At 44.9% G+C, this 23,097-nt stretch overlaps 1 protein-coding gene across 6 annotated transcripts in view; it reads left to right on the forward strand.

Annotated features, from left to right (window-relative positions):
* MBD5 (methyl-CpG binding domain protein 5) overlaps nt 1-23,097 on the forward strand; it is a 130,304-nt gene that overhangs the window by 91,086 nt on the left and 16,121 nt on the right. For all 6 annotated transcript variants that reach the window (XM_071435483.1, XM_071435482.1, XM_071435486.1 and 3 more), the window contains 5 exons: nt 2,908-3,010; nt 3,380-3,560; nt 5,721-7,811; nt 19,280-20,263; nt 21,010-21,248. In XM_071435483.1, coding sequence (XP_071291584.1) covers nt 2,908-3,010; nt 3,380-3,560; nt 5,721-7,811; nt 19,280-20,263; nt 21,010-21,248 — 3,598 coding nt within the window. The remainder of the gene's footprint in view (nt 1-2,907; nt 3,011-3,379; nt 3,561-5,720; nt 7,812-19,279; nt 20,264-21,009; nt 21,249-23,097) is intronic.

Raw genomic sequence — 23,097 nt, forward strand, 5'->3', positions numbered from 1 at the left:
TATGTACCTGATGACCCCACTCAGTTTTTAAACTTAATTTTCCACAGCCCTAAAAGGTTTTACACAACAGCATTAATGAAGCTCTTTACTGCCCTCTTCCTAAGTTTTTCAGTGTATTTTTTTATTCCTTGGTGCATTTTCTGGTAGTTTATGCACCTGATGATCCCACTCAGCTTTTGAACTTCATTTCCCCCAGCCCTAACAAGTTTTACACAGCAGCTTTGTAAGAGTAAATATTATTCCTGCCCTCTTCCCAAGTTTTCCAATGTATTTTTTTCTTCTTTGAATTCCATGATTTTATGGCACTTTCTTACAATCTTCTGAATAGTGAATTTCCTATTATATAAATAGGTAGTTCATGTACCTGATGACCCCACTCAGCTTTTGAATTTCACTTTCTACAACCCTAAAAAGTTTTCTACAACAGCTTTGGGGAAGCCCACATTGTTCCTGCCCTGTTCCCAAGTTTTCCAATGTATTTTTTCAATGTATTTTTCTTTGAATTCCATTATTTTATGGCAGCTTCTTACAATTTTCTGAACAGTGAATTATCTGGTAGTTTATGTACCTGCTGACTCCACTCAGTTTTGAATTTGGTTTTCCACAGCAGCATTAATGAAGCTCTTTACTGCCCTCTTCCCAAATTTTCCAATGTATTTTTTTATTCTTGGTGCATTTTCTGGTCACTTTCTCAGAGTTTCTGATGAATAAAAGTACTTTGCACTCATGTGTGCTGCAAGGCCCAGAGCAGGAGGTGTTGGTTGGAAAGGTGGAAGTGCAATAATCCAATCTCCTGCCTGCCTTGGAGCATCCCCAGGGCTCTGAGGGCAGCTGAATCCTCCAGGATTGAGTTCCCACAAGCTCCTCTCTGCCCTGCCAGCATGCTCAGCCTTCCTGGAGGCAAGGAAAGGTCAAACAATATTGACTCCACAGCTATCCCAGGGAAAAAATTAGTGGATATATTAAGATCTGACATGATTCAAGTGGAATAGATGATCCCAGCTGAATAAAGACTCTCTGTTTGTGCCTCCTTGGAAAGCACAGATGCTTTCCTGTCAGCTGTCAGCAGTTGCTTTGGATTAAATCAAGATTAAATCCATTCATTAACTGGTTTTCATTACCTGGTAGAAGCACTGAGCTGACTCTCAGGACTTTTCTTGGCACAACAGAGCTGCTAAGTGGGGCCTGAATCATCCCTGCAAGTGTCCAGGGCCAGGTTGGATGGGGCTTGGAGCAGCCTGGGATGGTGGGAGGTGATTCCAGGGCTGGAACCAGCTGAGCTTCAGCTCCTTCCCAACCCAGAGCAGTCTGGAATTCCCTTATTTTATTACTTTGTGGCAGTTTCTTACAAAGCCAGCTGTGGGTTATCCTTTGTGTTACACAAGTGTTAATAACTTTGTGCACACTCAAGACTTTGCAGTTACAGCTGTGCCCAGGAGCAAGGCAGAAACAGGGAAAAAAATGGCCCTTTTTAAAATTTAGTTGGGTTTGGGGTGAAATAGCCCTGCCTGTGTGTGCAGCAGGAATGCTGGATCCCACAGATTCAGTGGATTTGACCTTCCTTCCCACTCCCTGATGGCCAACACACTCCTTACTCCAGCATCTCCTGGAGCCTGCACTGGCTGGCTGTGCCCAGGCCAACAGCACACCAAGGGTATTTAAAATCACTTTTTTTCTAAAAATACCCCAGGAAAAGTAGCCTTTTTAGCCAATGCAAATAAAACAGCATCCTCAGTGCAGAGCATATTCCCAGAAATGCCTTTTAACAGGAGGTCTTAAGGATTACAGGAAGTGTCTGGAGAGATTTTGGGTGTAGATGGGATGGTCCAGAGCCAATGTCAGTGTGGGATTCTCCCTAGGGAAGCTGTTACAGCCTCCAGTGTGGAGTTTGGGCTCAGCATGACCAGGACAGGTGGGAGCATCCAAAGGGATCAGCCAGGATCCTGCTGTAGTGAAAAGAAATAAAAGCACAGAGCAGTTTCCCCCTGCTCCCCAAGGATTTCAGGCAGGGGAGGTTGGACTCCTGACCAGTCACCAGACCTGGACCTTTATTTTTAGATTGCTCTTTCATCTTCCTCACCCTCCAAACTGTCACTGCTACACAGATTCAACCTGAGCACTTCTCCCAAAAATAACTATTTCAGGGCATGCCTGGCAAAGAAATGACTTATTAAAACTGTCAGCAGGACTTGAAATGTCACTTGCAGATGTTGCTTTAGATGTGACTCGTGCAGGATGAGGTGTTTATGGGTTGGATTCTCAGCACCAAAGTTCGTCACAGCTTGGAATTTTGAGTCAGGAGTGTTTTTGTGATCCAAACTATTCCACTTGAGCTGTTTTTGTTTGAATTAGGGCTATTTACAGCTGCCATTAATAACCAGTGTTTTATTCAGGATAAACAGTTCAGCTGGCCAGCAATAAAGAGCAATCTGCAAGTTAGAGGCTGGGGACACGAGAAGGTTTTTTTCATATTATGAATTAGTGATTTTGCCATAACAGAGTTCCCAGTGCCCTATTTTGGGAAGTGGAGATAATGATTTTCTGGTGGGAGTTGGAGAAATCCAAGTGCAGTTTGTCAGGAGCTGTCTGGCCTGGCTCCTTGGTGTAATATTTCTTAATTTCAGTGAGAAGGTCAAAATTTTAGCTGAATGAAACCAAACATTGTGCATCAAAGAGACCCAGCTGCAACAGTTTTGTTTCCTTTAAAATATGTTTGGGGCTTTTTGTTTTTTGGGTTTTTTTTTTTTTTGTTGTTGTTGTTGTAAGTATTATCTCAATTCTTGAATAAAAGCAAGAAGTACTATGAGAAAAAAAATAAAAAATGTGATTTTACCCACTGTCCTTGTGAGCAGATGCAAGCCCTGACCTATACAAGAGTTTATATTCATAATTTCTGTTCCTTTGCAGTCCCAGTGGGTCTTTATTATCCTGCTTGGAGCAGGTGAAGACTTACTTGCTGACTGATGGAACGTGCAAGTGTGGCCTAGAATGTCCTCTTGTTCTTCCCAAGGTAAAGCACAGCATCGTTTTGGGTCTAGGTGCAATCGTATTTATCAGCTGCCCATGCTGGTGACTCAAACTCTGTTCAGATGAGCTCTAAAATAAATGGTGTCCACCCAAAGTTAGACCTTAAAATATAAAATTCATCTCCCTCTGCCTTAGCCCCTCTTGCAGAGGATCTGACTCAGTTATTATAAATATTTTCATTTTTTATTTGTTGTTTCCAAACATCCTGTCAAGGAATCCCTTGGGCAGTATAGGAGCAGTCAGGAGCAGAGGAGAATTCCTCTATACTCCTTATAAAATTCATAATTTATGTGAATTTGGTGACTTTGCTGCCTGTAGTCATTCTTTTAAACACTGGAATTTTCACTGCCAGGTCTTTAATTTTGATCCTGGAGCTGCTGTGAAGCAGAGAACTGCTGAAGATGTTAAAGCGGACGAAGATGTCACCAAACTATGCATTCACAAAAGGAAAATTATTGCTGTGGCTACACTTCACAAAAGCATGGAAGCACCACATCCTTCACTGGTTCTAACTAGTCCTGGTGGTGGAACAAGTGAGTAAAAATGAAATCATGTCATAATCTGATTTTTATACACATAATTACTGTGCAGAACCACCCCCAAAGTCTGACCACAAGTGCAGAAATAAGCAGATTGGAGGAATAAATAAAGGGAGTAGGCAGAGATGGAGGTAGATAGAAAATGAGTCTAAAAGCAGGTCAGCCCAGACTAAGAGCATGATTTTCTTGGAAAAGATATCAGATTGTTCTAGACAAAGAAAATACATTAGCTCTCATCTTTTGGAACTGTAGTAATATGTCTGATATTCTGTCACATGGGAAATTAGAGGAGCAGAATAAAGTGATTATGAAGGGATTAGGATGTAGCTAAGGACTTGGCTAAATGGGAAATTGTATTGTAAAGGAGAATAGACAGCAAGAGGAGATCTCCACTGTCATTTCTCAAGGATTATTTTTGGCCACCAACCTGGATTAGCATTTTAATTATCCCCATCAATAAAAAAAGTGAGGAAATTTGTTGGTGGCTGAAGTTGACAGGTACTCTCCAAACAAAGGTTGTAAAACCAGGCGGGTTTCCTGAGACCTGGGGTGAAAGCAAAGTTAGCACTGAAACAGCTCCAAACCCAGAAATTCACCCAAAATTAGGGACTTTGTAAGGATCACAGGAACAGCTTCTGAAGAGAATTACAGACCCCAGTGTGCAGGACAATGGAGAGAAGGGGCTGAGTTTTTATTTTTCTACTCTGGGGTTGCAGCTCCTGGGAAAAGGCCTGAGCTCTCTGCACCCCTCATTGCTGTGAGGGCACCTGGCCAACTGATCTTCCTGAAAAAATACAAGGAAACCAAGAAATAATAAATTTTAGAGAAGTGGCAATGCTAAGAGACCCATGCTGTTCATAGTACTGATGTGCCCCTGCCTTTTCACATTGAAATTTAGGATTTAAAACTTTTCTTGAATTTTTTTTTCAGTGTCATTTTGGTTTTAAGTAACAGTGGAATTTCCCAAGTTTCTGTGCATTTCCCTGCTTAATTTTTTCAATGAGTAGTAGTTCAATTACATTCCTGTTTTCAAAAAATCAGGAAAATTAAGGAGGTAATTTATACATTTCTGTGCTCTTACTTTCTCTGTCAGTCAGAATTTTGTGCCTAAGCAAAGAAGAAAATTCCCCAATAAATCCCCCTGAAAGCAAAACTTTTGCACATTTATATGTGACCATTTGCTTCTTTCCAGCACTCAAGGTGAGGCCTCTCATAATTATTTTATTTTGCAGTTCAGCCTTTAGTTTTTTCCCCTAAATGAGACTTTGGTTGTATTTTGGGACAGGGGAAATGTTTGTTTCCTCTCTTGTTGGAGCAAATAGGATGAAGGCAGGATTGTCAGTGCTGTCTGACCAGGCTGAAGGAAAGATGAGTAGAGGCATTTCAAGGCACCTCTGGGTTCATTGAAACACAGAATTTTTAGCTCCCAATTCCAGTTGAATTTTGCACATCCAGAGGCTGCATGCCAAGCACTGCAAGCTGAATTGCAAATTCCCAGAGCTGTAAAACTGGCAGAAAGTGCCCCAGACTTGGAGCTGCTTGTGCTTCTAGTCTGGAAGTAAAACATTGGGGAAAAAATCTTCTTAAATGAAGATGGAAGGTGGTCTTGTGTTTGTTGGAAGGTGCAGCCTCAAAAGCGGGATTTACAGGGAATTTTTCCATCATGTGCAAACATCCCCAGGGCTTTTATCCTGGAAACAAACAGAAAGCATTCAGGATGCCTCATCAGGGACAGCATTTGGGACAGGGCCTTTTTTGTGGGAATTGAGTCTCAATCCTGGATGGGCTTTGTTCCTCCTGTCCTCAATAGATGGTGCCAGAGGCTCCTTTTCCCTGCCACAGCCATCCCGCTCCTCCTGCCAGAGGGGGGATGCTGGAGATGCAGGAGGCTGCAGGGGGTGCTTGGAAAAGGCAAAAGGCAAGGAACAAGGTTCCAAATGGTCCATGTTTCTATGGGATATGGAATTACAGCTCTGTAGCTGGGGACAGGCACCGTTCCAGCTCGGTGATTGAGGGTTTATTTCTGCTGAAGCAAAAGTTTAGCCAAAATCTCCCTGAGCTTTTGGGAATGTTTTCACCCTCAGCAGCTTTGCCCTGAAACGTGGGACACTGGATTTGCAACCAGTAGTAACTGTTGTGTGTTTCCCATGCCAGGTGCAACGCCAGTAGTTCCCACCCGAGCAGCAACTCCAAGGTCGATGAGGAATAAATCACATGAAGGAATTACAAATTCTGTGATGCCGGAATGTAAGACTCCTTTCAAGTTGATGATGGGGGCATCTAATGCCATGGGTAGGCTTTATGTGCAAGAAATGGCTGGAAGCCAGCAAGCAGAGCTCCATCCTGCCTATCCCAGGCAGAGATTGGGGAGCAATGAACTGGGGCAGAAGTCTCCGTACCGCGGCAGTCACGGGGGGATGCCCAGCCCGGCGTCCTCGGGGTCGCAGATCTACGGGGACGGCTCCATCTCGCCCAGGACCGACCCTCTCGGGAGCCCCGACGTCTTCACGAGGAACAATCCCAGTTTTCATGGAGCGCCCAACTCCAGTCCTATCCACATGACCAGGACGCCTCTGTCCCCGCCGTCAGTCATGCTCCACGGCTCTCCCATACAGTCATCCTGTGCAATGGCTGGAAGGACTAATATACCTCTTTCCCCCACTCTGACCACCAAGAGCCCAGTCATGAAAAAACCCCTGTGTAACTTTTCGGCTGGTATGGAAATACCACGAGCAATGTTCCACCATAAACCCCCCCAAGGCCCACCCCTGCCTCCTCCGCCGCCTTCTTGTGCTCTTCAGAAAAAGCCATTAACATCCGAGAAGGATCCGCTTGGCATACTGGACCCCATTCCCAGCAAACCGCCGAACCAGAACCCCGTGATCATGAACCCCACCACCTTCCACTCGAGTGTCCACTCTCAGGTACCCGTGATGAATGTAAGCATGCCCCCCGCCGTGGTGCCCCTGCCCAGCAACCTGCCCCTGCCCACCGTCAAACCCGCCCACATCAACCATGGCGCTCACGTCCAAAGGGTTCAGCACTCGGCTTCGACGTCCCTGTCGCCCTCGCCGGTGACGTCCCCCGTTCACGCCATGGCGCCCGGCATCGCAAGGATCGAGGCTTCTCCCCAAAGATCGCGCTCTTCTTCCACCTCGTCCGATCACGGAAACTTCCTGCTGCCTCCCGTGGGGTCGTCCTGTAGCGGTATCAAAGTCCCCCCCAGGTCCCCGAGGTCAACCATAGGGTCGCCGAGGCCATCCATGCCATCCAGCCCTTCCACCAAGCACGACGGACTCAGTCAGTACAAGGACATCCCCAACCCGTTAATTGCTGGAATGAGTAACGTGTTAAATCCTCCCAACAATGCAGTTTTTCCCGCTGCATCGGCCGGAAGCGGTTCCTTGAAGAGTCAGCCTGGTTTGCTGGGAATGCCTTTAAATCAGATCTTGAACCAGCACAACGCTGCCTCTTTTCCAGCAAGCAGTTTACTCTCAGCAGCAGCCAAAGCACAGCTAGCAAATCAAAATAAACTTGCTGGTAACAACAATAACAGCAGTAGCAATTCTGGACCTGTTGCCAGCGGCGGCAGCACCGAAGGACACAGCACTTTAAATCCCATGTTCCCTCCTGCTGCCAACGTGCTCCTCCCCACCACGGAAGGGCAGAGCGGCCGGGCAGCACTGAGAGATAAATTGATGTCTCAGCAAAAGGATCCTCTGAGGAAAAGGAAGCAGCCCACCACCACGGTGCTGAGCTTGCTGAGACAGTCTCAGCTGGACAGCTCTGGCCTTCCCAAAGCTGGGTCCGATTTGATAAGAAAGCCAAGTCAAAGCTCCTTCCCCATCAGCTCCATGTCACAGCTCCTGCAGTCCATGAGTTGTCAGAGCTCCCACGGGAGCAGCAATAGTTCCTCGGGCTGCGGGGGCTCCAGCAGCGCCCTGCCCTGCCCCGGCGCCCAGCTGCACCTGGCGGAGCCCGCGCTCCCCCCGGGGCTGCCCTGCCCCAACCCCAATCCTAACCCCAGCTTCGGGCCCGGCGCTGCTGCTCCCCCCTCCAACCACCTGGCGGGGCTCCTCAACCAGATGCAGGCCGGCGGGAGCTGCGGGATGCTCCCCCAGGCGGGAATGGCCTTAGGGAACTCCTTACATCCCAGCCCGGCCCAGGCCAGGCTCCAGGCACCCTCCACGCCAGGGATCCCCAACAGCATCGGGAGCAGCTGCAATCAGAGCAGTCCTGAAGCAGGTACGTGGCTGTGCCAGGGGATTGTCACTGATTTCCATCCTTGGGAATCGCTGATGGCTGGTTCTGAATGTTTGCCCGGGTTTGAACAGGCAGGTGTCTGCTAAGGAAGGCAGAGCCTCCCCTGAAATTGAAAATGTAAACCCCCTCTCTCTGAATGATTATAATTTCTGAGATTAAGGAGCTCCCAGGCAAAGATATGGGAATAGGAATAACTGTTCTTAAATAGGAAAATTAAAAATACAAATGCAATAGTACAAACAAAAAAAAAACAAACCACTGCCAGAGTCAGAGCAGTCCCTGCCCCCTGTGTGTCAGGGAGGTGGCACAGCCCCATCCCATGGGGGCTCAGCCCTCCTGCAGTGCCAGCTGTGGCTCTGCTGAAGCAGGGATCCTGCACAAGGGGGGAGTTTTCCTCTGCAGCTCCAGGGCTGCTGGAGATGGGCCTGGGCTCCTCTGGGAATGCAGGGCACAGGAAGCTGTTCCTCTGGGAATGCAGGGCAGCAGAAGCTGCTCCTCTGGGAATGCAGGGCAGCAGAAGCTGCTCCTCTGGGAATGCAGGGCAGCAGGAAGCTGCTCCTCTGGGAATGCAGGGCAGCAGGAAGCTGCTCCTCTGGGAATGCAGGGCAGCAGAAGCTGCTCTTCTGGCAATGCAGGGCAGCACAAAGCTGCTCCTCTGGGAATGCAGGGCAGCACAAAGCTGCTCCTCTGGGAATGCAGGGCAGCACAAAGCTGCTCCTCTGGGAATGCAGGGCAGCACAAAGCTGCTCCTCTGGGAATGCAGTGGGCAGAGGCTGCTGTGGTGTCCCAAACCTCAGATTGGATCCAGGTAGGAATGCTTGGCTCCTCCCCTGGGCAGAGCATCTCCCCATGGGATGATGGAATTTTATCAGCCATGCAGGGACACTCAGTGGCCATGGACAGAAGATAATTAATAATTAATGGCCCATGAACAGAAGATAATTAATAATTAATGGCCCATGAACAGAAGAGATCTCCTGGAGGGAGGATTGGCTGTGGGAGAGATAAAGAAAACTGCCCAATGGACAGAAGAGAACTGCCCCACCTCTGCCAGATGGAAATAGAATACACACATATCTTACAACCCAAGACATTATTCCTTGTTAAACTTTGGTTTATCCTGGTGAAAAGTGCACCTGGTTCATGCTGAAAGCCACAAACTCGAAAATAAAACAGAAAGAAAAAAAACACAGTGGTAAACTAAAACATATCTTCCTTTTTGTGGACAAAACCATCTTGGCCTGCTTCCTGTGTCAGCTCTTCCTTCTGCTAACTTCCACACACTCTCCATGAATAAAATCCATTCACTTCTGGACATTCCCACACCTCTTTTGTCACTTCTCCAAATAAATTGGAGGTTTTTTGCAGCCTGCCCTGCTCCAAGCCCAGAAGGTTGTGGCTCACCTGGCAGTGCATGTCCAGGTGATCCATGAGCTCTTTCCTGCTGGAATTAAAGAGATGGTGTCAGAGACTGGAGCAGATCCTGGGAGCACCAAAATGTACAAAATCACCCTTTTCAGGGCCAGCAGGAGGGAATGCCAAGCCTGTGTTTGCTTTTATTGAGGTAATTTTACTAAGGTGGTAATTAAATGCTTGAATGAACAGTTGGAGGAGTGTAGGGAGAGATTTCCTGGTTTGTTCATCAGGGAAGATTTGGAGAGGAAATGGGTTTGCTGCTGTTATCATCTCTGGGGGTTTAGAGGGAAGAAGGAATCAGCTCAAAAATGTGAATTGTATCGAATGTTACTGGTTGAACCAAGTATTAGAACATGGTCGTGGTGTAAATTTCTGAAGGGCAATGAAAACCCAGGTCTCACCAAAGTGTTCAAGTAGCCTCTCATTAACCCAAGCACCTGCTCTGCATTCCTCAGCTTCCTCCTTTAAAATGGAATGGAATTCTAGAAAAGCTGAATTATAGTCAAATAATGTTCTAGTATTGCTCTGGTTGTGGTTCCTGATGACTTTTAAGGGTTTCTCCCATCCCTGTGATGAAAAAGTTTCATTTTTTCTTGCCTGGAGCGGTCACAACAAGCAGCTCTCAGTCCTTGTGTGGCTCTTCTGCCTTGTCCTGCTGGCACAGGGGCACTTCCTGCTGCAGCTTCTGAGACTTTGCACAGAACAAAGGCTGGGATGGCCCTGGGAATTCCCTTCCCTGTCCCACTGAGCACAGAACACAACCCCTGGGGCAGGAGCCCCTTGGCTGCCACCTTGGCTGGGCTTTGCACCGCTCCCAAAGGCTCCCGTGGTGTTCCTGTGTCCATCACAGCCTGTGCTTGTGACCCCACTCAGATCCAGGCTGATAAATACAAAATACAAAATACAAATAGAACAGAACAAATGGGTCAAAGCCTGAAGGAAGGCTCCAGCATCATCCCTGTAGCACCAGGAACTGGGCCATGACCCACCCTGGGCACTCCTCCTGCCATTCCCCCTCTCTGGGAATGTCTCACAGGGTTGGAGCCACAGAATTCCAAAGCCTCAATGAGACTTTTTTCCCTTATCTGGAGATAAAAGATAATTCTGTGTAGGCAGAGGCTGGAAAACTGGGAGCTGTTCCATTCTCTGCTGCTGAAGTTGCTCCTTTAGTTTGGTGCTTGCAGGACACACAGCCTGCATTCAATTATTTATTGAACATCTGTGGGGAAAACAGTAAAGGTAAAAAGGCTGAGATACATTCCTTACACTTTATTACAACATGAGTCTCATTACATGCTTAAAACAATTAAAAAATAACAGCAGCTCATGTCTTACCAACAGCAACCCAAGATTTCTTTGTTACAAAATATTTTCAAAACTTTCTAGCCAATAGCATATTACTAAAACTTACAGATAGTTATTCTAGCCAATATTATTATAATATATATTATATATTATATAATTATTATATAATATTATTCTAACCAATCACTATGAACACACATAACTTATTTCAAACAATACTGACTTACATACTTTCTATTAACAATACACAATGCTCCATTATTAAACTCAAAACCTTCTACTATCTTACTAAACATATTTTTTACAGTTTTAAAATCTAACTTAACCAAACCTAAAACTGTTATTTCATGTCTTTACTTACTGTACTATTGTAACTTTTCTACTTGGAAGCTTTACAACTACTACTAACTAGAAATTCTTTACTCTTTCTATTTTTAAAACCTACTTTCACAACTTTCTGAAAATCTTTCTACCTTTACTATTTTCCCCCCATTTATTTCTGATAAAGCCTGGAGAATGTTGTCTTCTTTAAGGAGGTTGTGTTATTTTTGTGTTATTCCCTAGAACTCAGCAGAAACCTTCACTGAGCCTCTTAGTGAGCCCTCCCAGCAGCACAGAGCTCAGGGCTGAGCTTTAATCCAGAGAGGAGAATTCTCTTGGATTTCCAGGAGAATGGGGATGTTCTTTCCACGAGACTCACGTGAAATGTTGAGTGGTTTGTGGTATAATTATAATTTTTTTTTAAATAAAAGTGAGTTTCCAGTCTGCATCCAGCTCTGTAACAAAACTGGAAGAGGAATATTGGGATTTCTGCTCCGTCAGTTTTGGGGCTGGAGCTTCCCAGCTTCCCTGTACACTGAATTTGCCAGAGCAGTTCAGCAGAAGAAGATGTCCAAAGGAACCTCCCATGTTCATATTTCAGTTTGTGGCTTGGTTTTTTTTCCCTTTGTTTTGAGGTATTTTAATTGCTAAATCTCTTTTCTGTGTCTGTGCCAGCAATTCAGAACAGCTCCTCCTCAGAAATAGCTCCTGAGAGAAAAAACCCTGTGAATCCCCACAATTAGCTGCTTATTGCCCAAGCTTTTAATTATATTTCAACCACATGGACCAAGTTCTGGTATTCCAGCTCTTGTTTTCTTCTGCCACAGATAATATCTTTAATTCCCAGGTAATTTTCAGGGTGTGTGTGGTGGATTTTGTTATTTTTTTTGTAGGATGGAGCTGCACCACTGGGTGATGGATTTGATTGTAGGGTTTTATTTATTTCCCTTTTTCTTGTGGTTCATGGGGTAGGAAATCTGTGTTTGAGTGTTGAACATTCAACATCCAAATCCTGCTAAGAAAGCAACCATAAATACCCATAAATATCCATATCCATAAATATCTATGTCCATAAATAATGGGATGGATGGAAATGAGTGAAAAGATTTGGGAGTAGAAGCTCTGGGCTGCTGAGAACGGAAATTAAGGGAACCTCAATAACCACAGCAATTAAAGATATCAGTGGTGTCAAATATTAATATTATAATATAGGAGAAACTCTGGGTCTAGAAGTTCAGAAGTTAACAAAAAAATGGCAGATTTGGCAAAAAAAAGGCTGAATTTCCTTCCCTGAAATGGGAATTTTTCCTGGTGAAATGCACAGAATAGAAATAGTGAAATATAATTAAACAGGGAGGAGCACAACACCAATTACTGAGGGTGGGGAGAGGAATCTGTTTTAACACAGCCAAGAAAATTGGGAATGGATGACGGTGCTGGAAAACAAAACCCCCCAAAGAAGGGATTGGGAGGCTCTGATTTAATCACCTCAGTGCAAACTGTTGGAAACACAAATCAAACCAAACAAGTCTGGATTTGCTCCCCAGAATTGCTTTCTGTAACCTAGAATTACAAAATCAGAAGAACTTTTGGACTTCAGGGTCAGGAAGGTATCTGACAACTTTTTGGGACTCATTGTGTCTGAGAAAAAATTTCTTATTAAACTGGAATGACCCCTAGACAGGATGGCAAGAACCTTCTCTTCTAATGATAAAGCAAATTTAAATTTCCCATTATTTGGGGTTTATAGGAACATCCAGAGGCTCTTTGCTCTCCTGGGGAAAGATTATAAGGATACTTAAATGTATTGCTTAAATTTAAAAATTAACTTAAATTTAAATTAAATTTAAAGTTGCTTCTTTTTCCCACTCTTATTTCTAAATAATAACTTATTTACCCTTGTTATTATTTTGGGGAGAGGAAAGTGATTTTTTTTTTCTCTTCAGGTAAGAACTGTGAAGAATAAGGAAAATGTTCAGTGCTTGTTTGGGGTTTTCTGGTGTTATTTTAGCTCTTAAAATTTGAATTTGCCAACAATTGACAGTCTTTCAGTTACCTTGTTGGTGTTTTAACTGCCATGCAATTTTCTAGGATTTTATATTGATAAAAGCCAGGCAGTGTGTAAAAAATAATAACAAATTAATGTAGAAAGATGAGTCTTATTAAAGATATTATTACAGAGAAAACCTGAATTCATTCTGTGGGATTTCCCACACATATTTAGCTGAAAATGGAACCAGTGGGCAGCTCCAGCTTTTGCTGGAGGGAGGAGTGGGGATTATTGGAGGAAATAATGCATTTTATTGAATTTTTAACTTCCCAAATTCACACTGGAGTGCTTTCCTTCATTTGCAGTGCATCTGCCACAGCTGTGAGTGGGAAAATCCTGAATTCCTGCTCCTGCACTCATGTGCTGTTTTCTTGACTCTTTTCTACTCAAAACACTGCTCTGCTGGCAGCTGAGCACATCCCAACGCTTTCCTCCAAGTAATTTCCAACCCAGCACTGCTGGGAAAATGCAGAAATCACGGGAGATGGGCAGGGAGAAGAGCCAAGACTGAAATTGGGACAGGTATTAAATTCCAAAAATTAAATTTAAAAAAAAAAAACTAATTGTATTAATTTTTTAAAAAGCCTAATTTTATTAAAATTTTAAAAACCCTAATTTTATTAAATTTGAAAAAGCCTAATTTTATGGACTTCTGTTGTCCTGGGCTTTTTTGCCCTTCCCCCAAAAATAGTTCTGGGCTTTTTGCCCTTCCCCCAAAATTTTAGGGAAATTTTTCAGATTTCAAGGATTTCAGCTTTGTTATACATGGAAACCCCCTGTGATCATGGAGTGTGGTGCACAGGAATTATGGGCAGGCAGGTGAATATCTCCCAGCAGAGCACATTCCAGGGCCATGGAGTGCTGTGCAGGAGGGCAGTTGAGGATTTTTACTGGTTCTGATGGGGATATTTGATTTATTGGGCCGTTTCTGGTGATTTCTGAGCTGTCTCAGGGCACTGCAGCATCTCCAGAAGGAGAATGAGTGACAGCAGTTTGTGCTTAAGTGCTGAATTATGGCTTCTTTGGAACTGTAGGCAGTGTAATAAAGGAGATACCAGATAAGGATCTTCAGTGTTTTCCATTCCAGGAGGAAAAGGGGGAATAGAACTGTCAGAATGTGTCACTGCTGGTTCCAGGTGTGCAGGTGAGGAGGGACAGCAACAACTCCTGCTCTGGGATCTTGCAGGACTCAGGCTGTGCTTTCCAAGGGGGAGCTCTGGAAATCCCTAATGGAACAATCTCCCCACTAATGCAGGCTCTGAGGTTTTATCTCCAATTTGTGATTAATTCCAATTTCACCCCACTGTGGCAGCAGCTCTGGAACACCCCAGGCGTGGCTGGGGGAACCCCATGAGGTGTCACAACCCCTCTGAGATGGTGGTAATTCAAATATCCGAGCGTTTTCTGTGCTCTCACACCCTCCTGGCCTCAGGTCAGCTCTCTCCACTCCCTCTGGGGGTTCTGAGAGCATCCTGCACATTTCTGCTGCCCGAGCTGGGGAGCTGCACCAGGAGGGGAGTGAGGAGTTCCTGAATGACCAAGGAAAGGAAAGCAACATTCCAACAAGGCTTTCCAAAACCTGAAAGGTTCAAAATTACAAAAGCAGCCAAGAAAATGTCCAATCTAAGCAAAGCTGGCTGTGGTTTCAATGGATGTGCAGAGGGAGATTATTTACTAGGGCTTGGAGGGATGGGGCGCAGGGAATGGCTTCCCATGGGATGGGAATTTTGGGAATTCCTGCCTGGGTGGGGCTGGGATGGAATTCCTAGAGATGCTGGGGCTGCTCCTGGATCCCTGGAAGCGTCCAAGGCCAGGCTGGATGGGGCTTGGAGCAGCCTGGGACAGTGGGAGGTGTCCCTGGGACAGTGGGAGGTGTCCCTGCCCATGGCAGGGGTGGCACTGGATGGGATTTAAGGTCCCTCCCAACCCAAACATTCTGGGATTCTCTGGAAAGCAAGGAAGTGGAATTGATACTGTAAAAAATGCCAATCACTTGTTTTAAAATTTAAGTTTAATAGTAATAAAATGATTATAAAAATAGTAATACAATTAGAGTGATAATAATTTGGACAATTTGAATTAGGAGAATATGAGACAAGAGAAACAAAGAGTTACGGACGTCCGGGTACCTTTTTCTGGGCAGCATAAATCCGAAAAAGGACACAGTTAACAGAGGATTAACCTTTATAAACAACAGCCTGTTGCATATTCACACACCTCATACATGATGCATAAATTCCATTCAAACTCAGGATTCTGTCTGGGCAGTGTCAACTTCTTCCTCTGAATCCCAACAGTGCCTTCAAGGCAGGAAGAAGTTCATTTCTCCTGATAATGGAGCAATAAATTCTCTTTCTCTGAAAGATTCAGGTGTCCTGTGGCTGCTATCTCACTGCAAGTCCTTCCTTTAAAAAAAGTATCCTACACTGCATCGTTTCTATTTTAACATTTTGTTATACCCTAAAACTATATTTAACACACTACCTAAGAGAATTAATACAGCATTACTTTCTAACACAACACATATGATATTCATTTTAATATTTGTGAAAAGCCAATCATAAAATATGCATTTTTCACAATACCATTTATTTGTGTTCAATTCTAGAAATGTTTCAGGTGGTAATGGCTGATGAGTGAGTTCTGCCCTTCCACTTCTCTCAGTGCTTCTCACACCTGCTTTAGTGGGTATTTTTTTCTCACAAATTCCAGCACTGTGTTTTTGAGATTATTTAAATACTGGGATTTGTAATGGAGAGCTTCTCACAGGGAAAAGATCTGTAAAATAGCACTTGAAATATTCTTCTCTAATTGATACACTCTATATGCAGTCCTTTTGGAAAATACATCTATGGTTAGGAAGAACAATTCTGAGATATTAATATGAATATCTTCCACTCTGATTTCTTTATTTTAAGTGACTCTTCTCAAACACAAATTGATTCCATAATACCCATTTATTTTATTGTCCTTGCTTAAAAACACCTGTCAAGCAGTGCTTTAAGAAAAGGAACACAGCTAAAATGCAGACAGGAAAATGAACCTGCTCTGAAAAGAAAGTAGAATTTAAAATGCTCATAAATAAAATCAGGAATAAATTTAAAAATCTATTTGCTCCCAAAATATTTCTCTGACCCTGTGAGTAAACAGTAGCTCTGCTTTTGCTGCATTCTGGATATTTCTTCTTTCCACTGTGTTGCCAAGTTCATTTTTCCCAACAAGTGGCAGAAGAACCTTTGGCAGAATCTGTGGCTGCAGGAGCTGGGTTTGCCCTGGGCTTTCGTGGCTTTTAGTCTGGCTCCTTCATTTTCCACTCTGAGTATTAAGGACTCTTGTTTGCTGAGCTCACCCATGCTTGGGCTCCCTGGATCCCAAATACCCCATGTTTGTGGAACTGGCAACTCCAGCTGGGATTTCCTTCTGCTGTTCAACTCCTGTTGGTATTTCTCATCCAAAACCTCCCAAGTGTCATCGTAGAGCCTGGGGGTGGGCACAGAAAACCCTTGGGTGGTGGATGTTTGACGTTTTGGAGTTTTAGACTTTTGGGATTTTGGAGTTTTAGGGGTTTGGAGCTTTGGAAGTTGAGTGGTTTTGGAGTTTTAGGAGTTTTGGGAGTTGAGTGGTTTTGGAGTTTTTGGAGTTCTGGGATTTTGGAGTTTTAGGGGTTTTAGGGTTTTGGAGCTTTGGGAGTTGAGTGGTTTTGGAGTTTTAGGAGTTTTGGGATTTGGGGGGTTTTGGAGTTTTTGGAGTTTTGGGATTTTGGAGTTTTAGGGGTTTTAGGGTTTTGGAGCTTTGGGAGTTGAGTGGTTTTGGAGTTTTAGGAGTTTTGGGATTTTGGACTTTTAAGGGTTCTGAAGTCTTGGAGTTTTGGGGGTTTGGAGCTTAGGGGATTTTGGACTTTTAAGGGTTTTGAAGTCTTGGAGTCTTGGGGGTTTGGAGCTTTGGGGGTTTTGGAGTTTTGGGGGTGTTGTCACCATTCTGTCCTTTGGTCTGGGGCCAGCCATTTGGAAGCTCTCACAGCTCCATATTCCAGTGAAAATGACTTTGCATGGATGTCCTCACAATTGAATGTTGACTTGTTGGGATGGTATTTTGATCTGTGGTGCCACAGAGAAATTTGTCCCCAGCTGCAGCTGTAAATTCTGTAAATACACCCAGTCCAGGACTTCTCCAGCCCAATTCCTGCTGTGCCAGGCTGAACAGAGGCAGGGGGGGATATTTATTGGTGTTTTATTTTCCCGCTCAAGTCTGGCTGCTCATCCCCTCTCTGACTCCCAACTTCTCCAGTCTGGATTGAAATAAGAACACATTTTCTGCCTCCTACTCAGTATCCATCAAGAGTTTTTTTTTTTTACTCAGTAGCAATAACTTAATTAATCTGGAGAAAGGTGTTGAATGCACTTTGGGCCTCTCAGAAGATGGGGGTCAGGAAACAGAGCCATTTCTCCCCAAAACCTGGCAGCAGTTTTCCAACTTTGAGATTTGCTGCACAGCAAATCCTCTTGCATGGGGTCATTTACCTGAGCAGAATGGGAAACAGGAGCAGGAATAAATTACAAACACAGATGAGGAAAATACCCGAGCCAGATTTGGTATTCAGGGAGGCTCTCTAGAATAATTTCCTCATGCCTGAATTAAAAACCTCTCCATGTGCTCCCTAACACATACAAGGGGAGTGGTACAGCTGATTCCTCCATTGGGAATTGCTTAAATCTGCAGGTTGGTCTTTGGGAGTTCTCATGATTTTTAAATCCTTGGGGCATTACTTCTAAATACTAATTTTAGTTCTAAAAATACATGAATAAAATTTGCTTCTTGTGAAGATGAAGGTTTTTGACCCACTCACCCAGAGTGGGATTTGCTCTGCTCTACAATTGCACTTTGCTCTCACCTCACCTCACCTTTTGTTACTTTATTATTTAATTTCTGCTCTGAAACATGATAATGGTACTGGGAGAGAGATGGGTGAGATTTGTTCTCTTGGGTTCAGGGCAGTGCAAAGTGTTCTGTGTTCATTTTGTACCTCTTGGAGTTATCACAACATTACAGCACTTTAAAAAATGGTTATTTTAGTTTAAAATGTTGTAAAGGTTTGGCTCAGTTCTTTTCACTTGGGTGTGCTGGCAAATCCCTTTTTAAAGCCTGTTCAGAAAAATGGGAATTGATATTTTGTGATCATTGATGCCTTTCATTCTCTCATCCTAAGAGCTGTATGAGTGACCACTGTCAATTCAAAATTGCCTTTAGTAAAAACATAATAATAATTTATATTTCAGCTTTGCTAAAGGGGTATAAAGATACCCAAATAAACTTTTTTACTCTTTCTTTGTAGCCTTCTCATGGTAAATTTACCCAGTTGCCCTTTCTTTTCATCCAAGTGATGGATTTTACACCACCCCAATTTACATTTTTCCTTTACAAATTGTGAATTCCTGCTGACCTGGAGTAGTCTCATCATACCATGTATTTTTTTTTAATTCAGGACTCCAAAACAATGCCCTAAATAATAATCTAAAATCCAAAACCCATTCAATCCAAATGAATTAAAACTGGAAGTGGATCATGGACTCAGGGTTTCACCCAGCATTGTTCCTGTGATCCTTCCTCCTGGTGCTTAATTCCAACCTGGTCCATGACTAACTCTGTTAAGTCATGGTTGGTTTTGGGTTTATGCTGTTGAAAATCTGTGATTATATGTGAATTAATGTCGGATCGGTGGAAGAAATGCAGCACTCGATATGAGTGATCAGCAAAACTCTAAGTTTATTGAGATAGTTCACACATAGTTATATTGGTGTTAATGAAGCTTATACATATTGCAAAGCTGAGCTCATTATTGGTTAATTACTCATTGGGCAACCACGCTTACTTCTATATTCTTATAGTTATTTTGTTATTACTTCTACATTCTTGTGGTTATTCTGCTGAAACTATCTCCATATTTCTGGCAAAAGATCCTCTCCCCCATCTTAATGTTGCAGCAAAGTCACATCAGTGATTGGACACTGACTGCTGACTCCTAGACTTGCTTTCTTCTATCTTAATCAGCGGTATCATGTCTACATGCCCTTTCTCAGCTAGCTGACTGTCCACAAAGCTCTCCACAAATTAATTCTGTTATAACCCTTCTCCAAGAACTTTAGGGAAGTACAAGTGCACAGTGCCATAATCTCCAATGGGGCACGGCACAGAGTGGCTGGAGCATTTCATGGCAGATCCATTCCTGTTTTTCAAGTGCTTCAGTTTGGATCCCCCAGCCCCTTTTCCCCTGGCAGGTTGGGCTGAGCCCGGTGCCGTGTGCCCTGGAGGTGTCCCCAGCAGGCAGCACCCCGTTAACATTGCTGCTCTTCCATTCCAGGGGGTTTGGGCCCGTCCTCATCGATAGCCATCGCTGGGGCCAGCCAAGCTGCCATCACCAAGACCACGTCTGTGCTCCAGGACGGTGTCATTGTCACTACTGCAGCGGGGACCCCTCTGCAGCAGGGCCAGCTGCCCATGGGGGGCGAGTTCCCCTTCGCTGGCCACGAGCACTCGCTCCACTTCCCGCAGAACAGCTCTTCAAACAACAATCTGCCGCATCCTCTGAATCAGAACCTCCTCAATTCCCTGCCTCTCTCTCTGCCGGTGAATCAGCAACATCTCCTGAACCAGAACCTCCTAAACATCCTCCAGCCTTCAGCAGGAGAAGGCAAGTCTGAGGTCAACCTCAACCCTCTGGGTTTCCTGAACCCGAACGTCAATGCTGCTTTAGCGTTCCTCTCCGGCGATGTGGACGGGCAGGTCCTGCAGCCCGTGCACTTCCAGCTGCTGGCGGCCCTGCTCCAGAACCAGGCCCAGGCAGCCGCCATGCTCCCCGTGCCATCCTTCAACATCTCCATCTCCGACCTGCTGCAGCAGCAGCAGCAGCAGCAGCAGCAGCAGCAGCAGAACGCCCCCGCGCCCCCGGAGCCGCTGCCTGAGGGCGGCCGGGTGGAGCCCCTGCTGCCCGCGCCCATCCCCGGCTTCCCCGAGCCCGCCGCCAACCCCCTGCTCCTGCCCGCCGCCCCCGGCGCCTCGGCGCTCATGGCCCTCAACCCGCAGCTGGTAGGGGGTGTCCTGAGCTCGGGTGGCCACCCCGAGGTGGCCATTGCCACCTCCTCACAGGCCACCACCAGCACCACCAGCACCACGTCGGCGGCGGTGGCGGCGCTGTCGGTGTCGGCGCTGGGCGGGGGCACGGCCGTGGTGTCCATGGCAGAAACGCTCCTCAACATCTCTGGTGGTGCAGCCGGGCCCGCCAAGGTCAGCAACAGCTCCGTGGTGCCACAGCTCCTGAACCCTCTCCTGGGCACCGGCCTGCTGGGTGAGTGCAGCTTGGGGGAAACAAAAGCTGAGCGGGTCTGGGGAGGGACGATTCACCAGGTTGAAAGAGACCTTCAAAATCATCGAGTCCAGCCCAGCCCCAGCCCCTCAGCTAAACCCTGGCACCCAGTGCCACATCCAGGCTGTGTTAAACACACCCAGGGATGGGGACTCCACCACCTCCCCAGGCAGCCATTCCAGAGCTTTATCACTTTTTCCTGATATCCATCCTAAACTTCCCTTGGCACAGCTTGAGGCTGTGTGCTCTGGGTGTGTCAGTTCCTGGAGACAGAGCCCAGCCCCAGCTGAGCACAGGCACCTTTCAGGAGCTGTGCAGGTGATGAGGGCAGCCCTGAGTCTCCTTTTCTGCAGGCTGAGCACCCCCAGCTCCCTCAGGGCTTCCTCACAGGGTTTGTGTTCCCAGCCCCTCTCCAGCCTCCTTGTCCCCTCTGGATGCACTCAGTGTCCCAATGTCCTTCCCAAGCTGAGGGGCCAGAGCTGGACACAGTATTTTCAGATTCATAATTTCAGATGCTGGTTTTATCTTCTTTTTTTTTTTTTTCTTGGTGTTGTTGGAGCTTGTTTGTTGAGCAAACATTCTTGTTAGAAATTAAAATCATATTCTCCTTTTCTTCTTCAACGTTTAATACTGATCTTGGAGAGTTGTTTTCCAGAGGTTTTTTGGCACTCAGTGGGATTGGAGTGCAGGGAATTGCTGAGTGGTGTTTGCCTGTGCTTGCCTTGCAGGGGAAATGTCATCTCTGAACACTACTCTGAACAACCATCAGCTCAGCCATCTCCAGTCACTCCTCAACAACAATCAGATGTTTCCTTCAAATCAGCAGCAGCAGCAGCAGCAGCAGCAGCAGCAGCAGCAGCACCTTCTCCAGGGCTACCAGAACGTGCAGGGCTTTCAGGGCCAGCCCCAAATTCCTGGCCCAGCCAACAACCCAAACCCCATGGCGTGTCTGTTCCAGAATTTCCAGGTAGAAAACAAAAGTAAATCAATATTCAAGCAAGTGTGCAGCTCTCAGGTGGTAAAATTCCATCCCCCAGAGTTTGCTTTCTTTGCTGATTAAGACAATATCATTTATATAATTACATGAATGTAAATACATTTATTGCATAGAATATATCCCTTCAGTAGCTGATGGATTTTGCAAATCAGGAACATTTGTTATTGAAATTTTATCCCTTTCTCCTTAGGAATTGGGTTTAGTTGCTTTGGAAAGAGTTATGTTGCATGTATTGAAAAAAAGTTCCTCTATATGCTGACAATCACTATAGAATGTTAACAGATCTCTTTTCCATCCCACAGAATTTACCATAAATTCCTGTTTAGCCCATTTTGATAATTCAGCAGCAAGAAATAAGTACTGATAGCAATTTGCAGTAATTAGAATTAGTAATTAATAAGTCACTCTGAGTGACTGTGTGCACCAATCCTCTCTTATTCCCACTGCAATGGGATGGAGGAGCTGTGATGGGGATTGTGCAGCCTGGAAAAACAGGGATGGGAGCGAATAAACAATGACAAGCTGGGCAAAAATGAGGCTTGCCTGCTCTCCACATAACACAATTATTCCTAACTCAGGTTGGAGTTAAACAGAGCAAAACCAGGTGACAGAGCCAGGGTGCAGGTAGGGGTTTGTTGTTGCTCAGCATTGCTGCACAAGTGCAGGTGTGAGGAGAGGAAGGCAGAAGGGCCAGGCAGTGCCTCCACCCTTCCAGGAGGAAAAAGGAGCTGGGGAAAAGCTCCCCTGAAAAATCTCAGCTCTCTGCCTGTTCCCTCTCTTGTAGGAGTTCTGCTGGCTTTAGCCCAGTAATTTTTTCTGTCCCATTTCCAGTTATAGAAATAGTCACAGTAAATAGTTACAGGGCTTTTGGAATATTTTCCCTGTGGAAAATTTTTGCAGGTTTTTTTGGAGTGCTCTTGTTGATATTGTGTTCCCTGCCTGTGGATGTGACAAGGAGTTGGAAAAGTTCAGGTGGTTGAATCTGGAGGTGCCAGTTTGCTGTGGCTTAGTGTTGGTTTTCTTAGTTTTATTTTCTAAAATATTTTAACAGATTTTATTCTATTATTACTCTCAATAAGTAATAAAACACAAAAAATATAAAACTCAACACTATTTTTTTAAAAATGAACTTATTTCTTAGTTACAATACTATAAAAATATTTTTAAACTTATTGACTTTTGCTACACAATATTACCATTATTTCTAACACTAATCATGTTTTTTCCCACCTAATCTTACTACAATACATCTTTCAAAATTCTAATTCTCTAAAATATCGAGTCTTTTTACAAAAACATATATTACAACTTATTAAAACTTATTTCCAATTCAATCTTTCTCCCAACAACATCATCTCTATTCCACAGATAATCATCTTCTTAAGCCAACACACCTTATCTCAGTATTTACATACAAATATACAAAACTATATAAACTTTCTATCAAATTTAAAATTCTTTACAAATCTATTTCTCGCAGCTTAGAGCGCAGGGGTGTGGCATACTGGGGATGCCATGGGAAAGGCACACAGCAAAGGGGCAAATAGGATTGTGGAGCAATTCCAGAAGCACAGTGGTGGCATTCAGGAACTCCCTGAGGAGCACACAGGGACAGAAGCAATGCTGGGGTCTGGGAAGGAAAGAAGAGGAGCTGAGGGCAGAACTCAGAGGTTGTGGAGTTGAGATCTCTCCTCGCTGGAGCTGCACAGAGCCCGCCTGGCTGTGGTCCTGTGCTCCAGCAGGAGGCTGGGTTGGATCAGCTCAGCTGAGAAGAGGAGGCTCCCAGGAGGCCTCAGAGCATCCTCAGTGGCTGGAGGGG

This window comes from Agelaius tricolor, unplaced genomic scaffold (assembly GCF_023055355.1).
Source record: "Agelaius tricolor isolate 1412-34295 unplaced genomic scaffold, bAgeTri1.0.p SCAF_10, whole genome shotgun sequence".
In the NCBI taxonomy this organism is placed as follows: Eukaryota; Metazoa; Chordata; class Aves; order Passeriformes; family Icteridae; genus Agelaius; species Agelaius tricolor.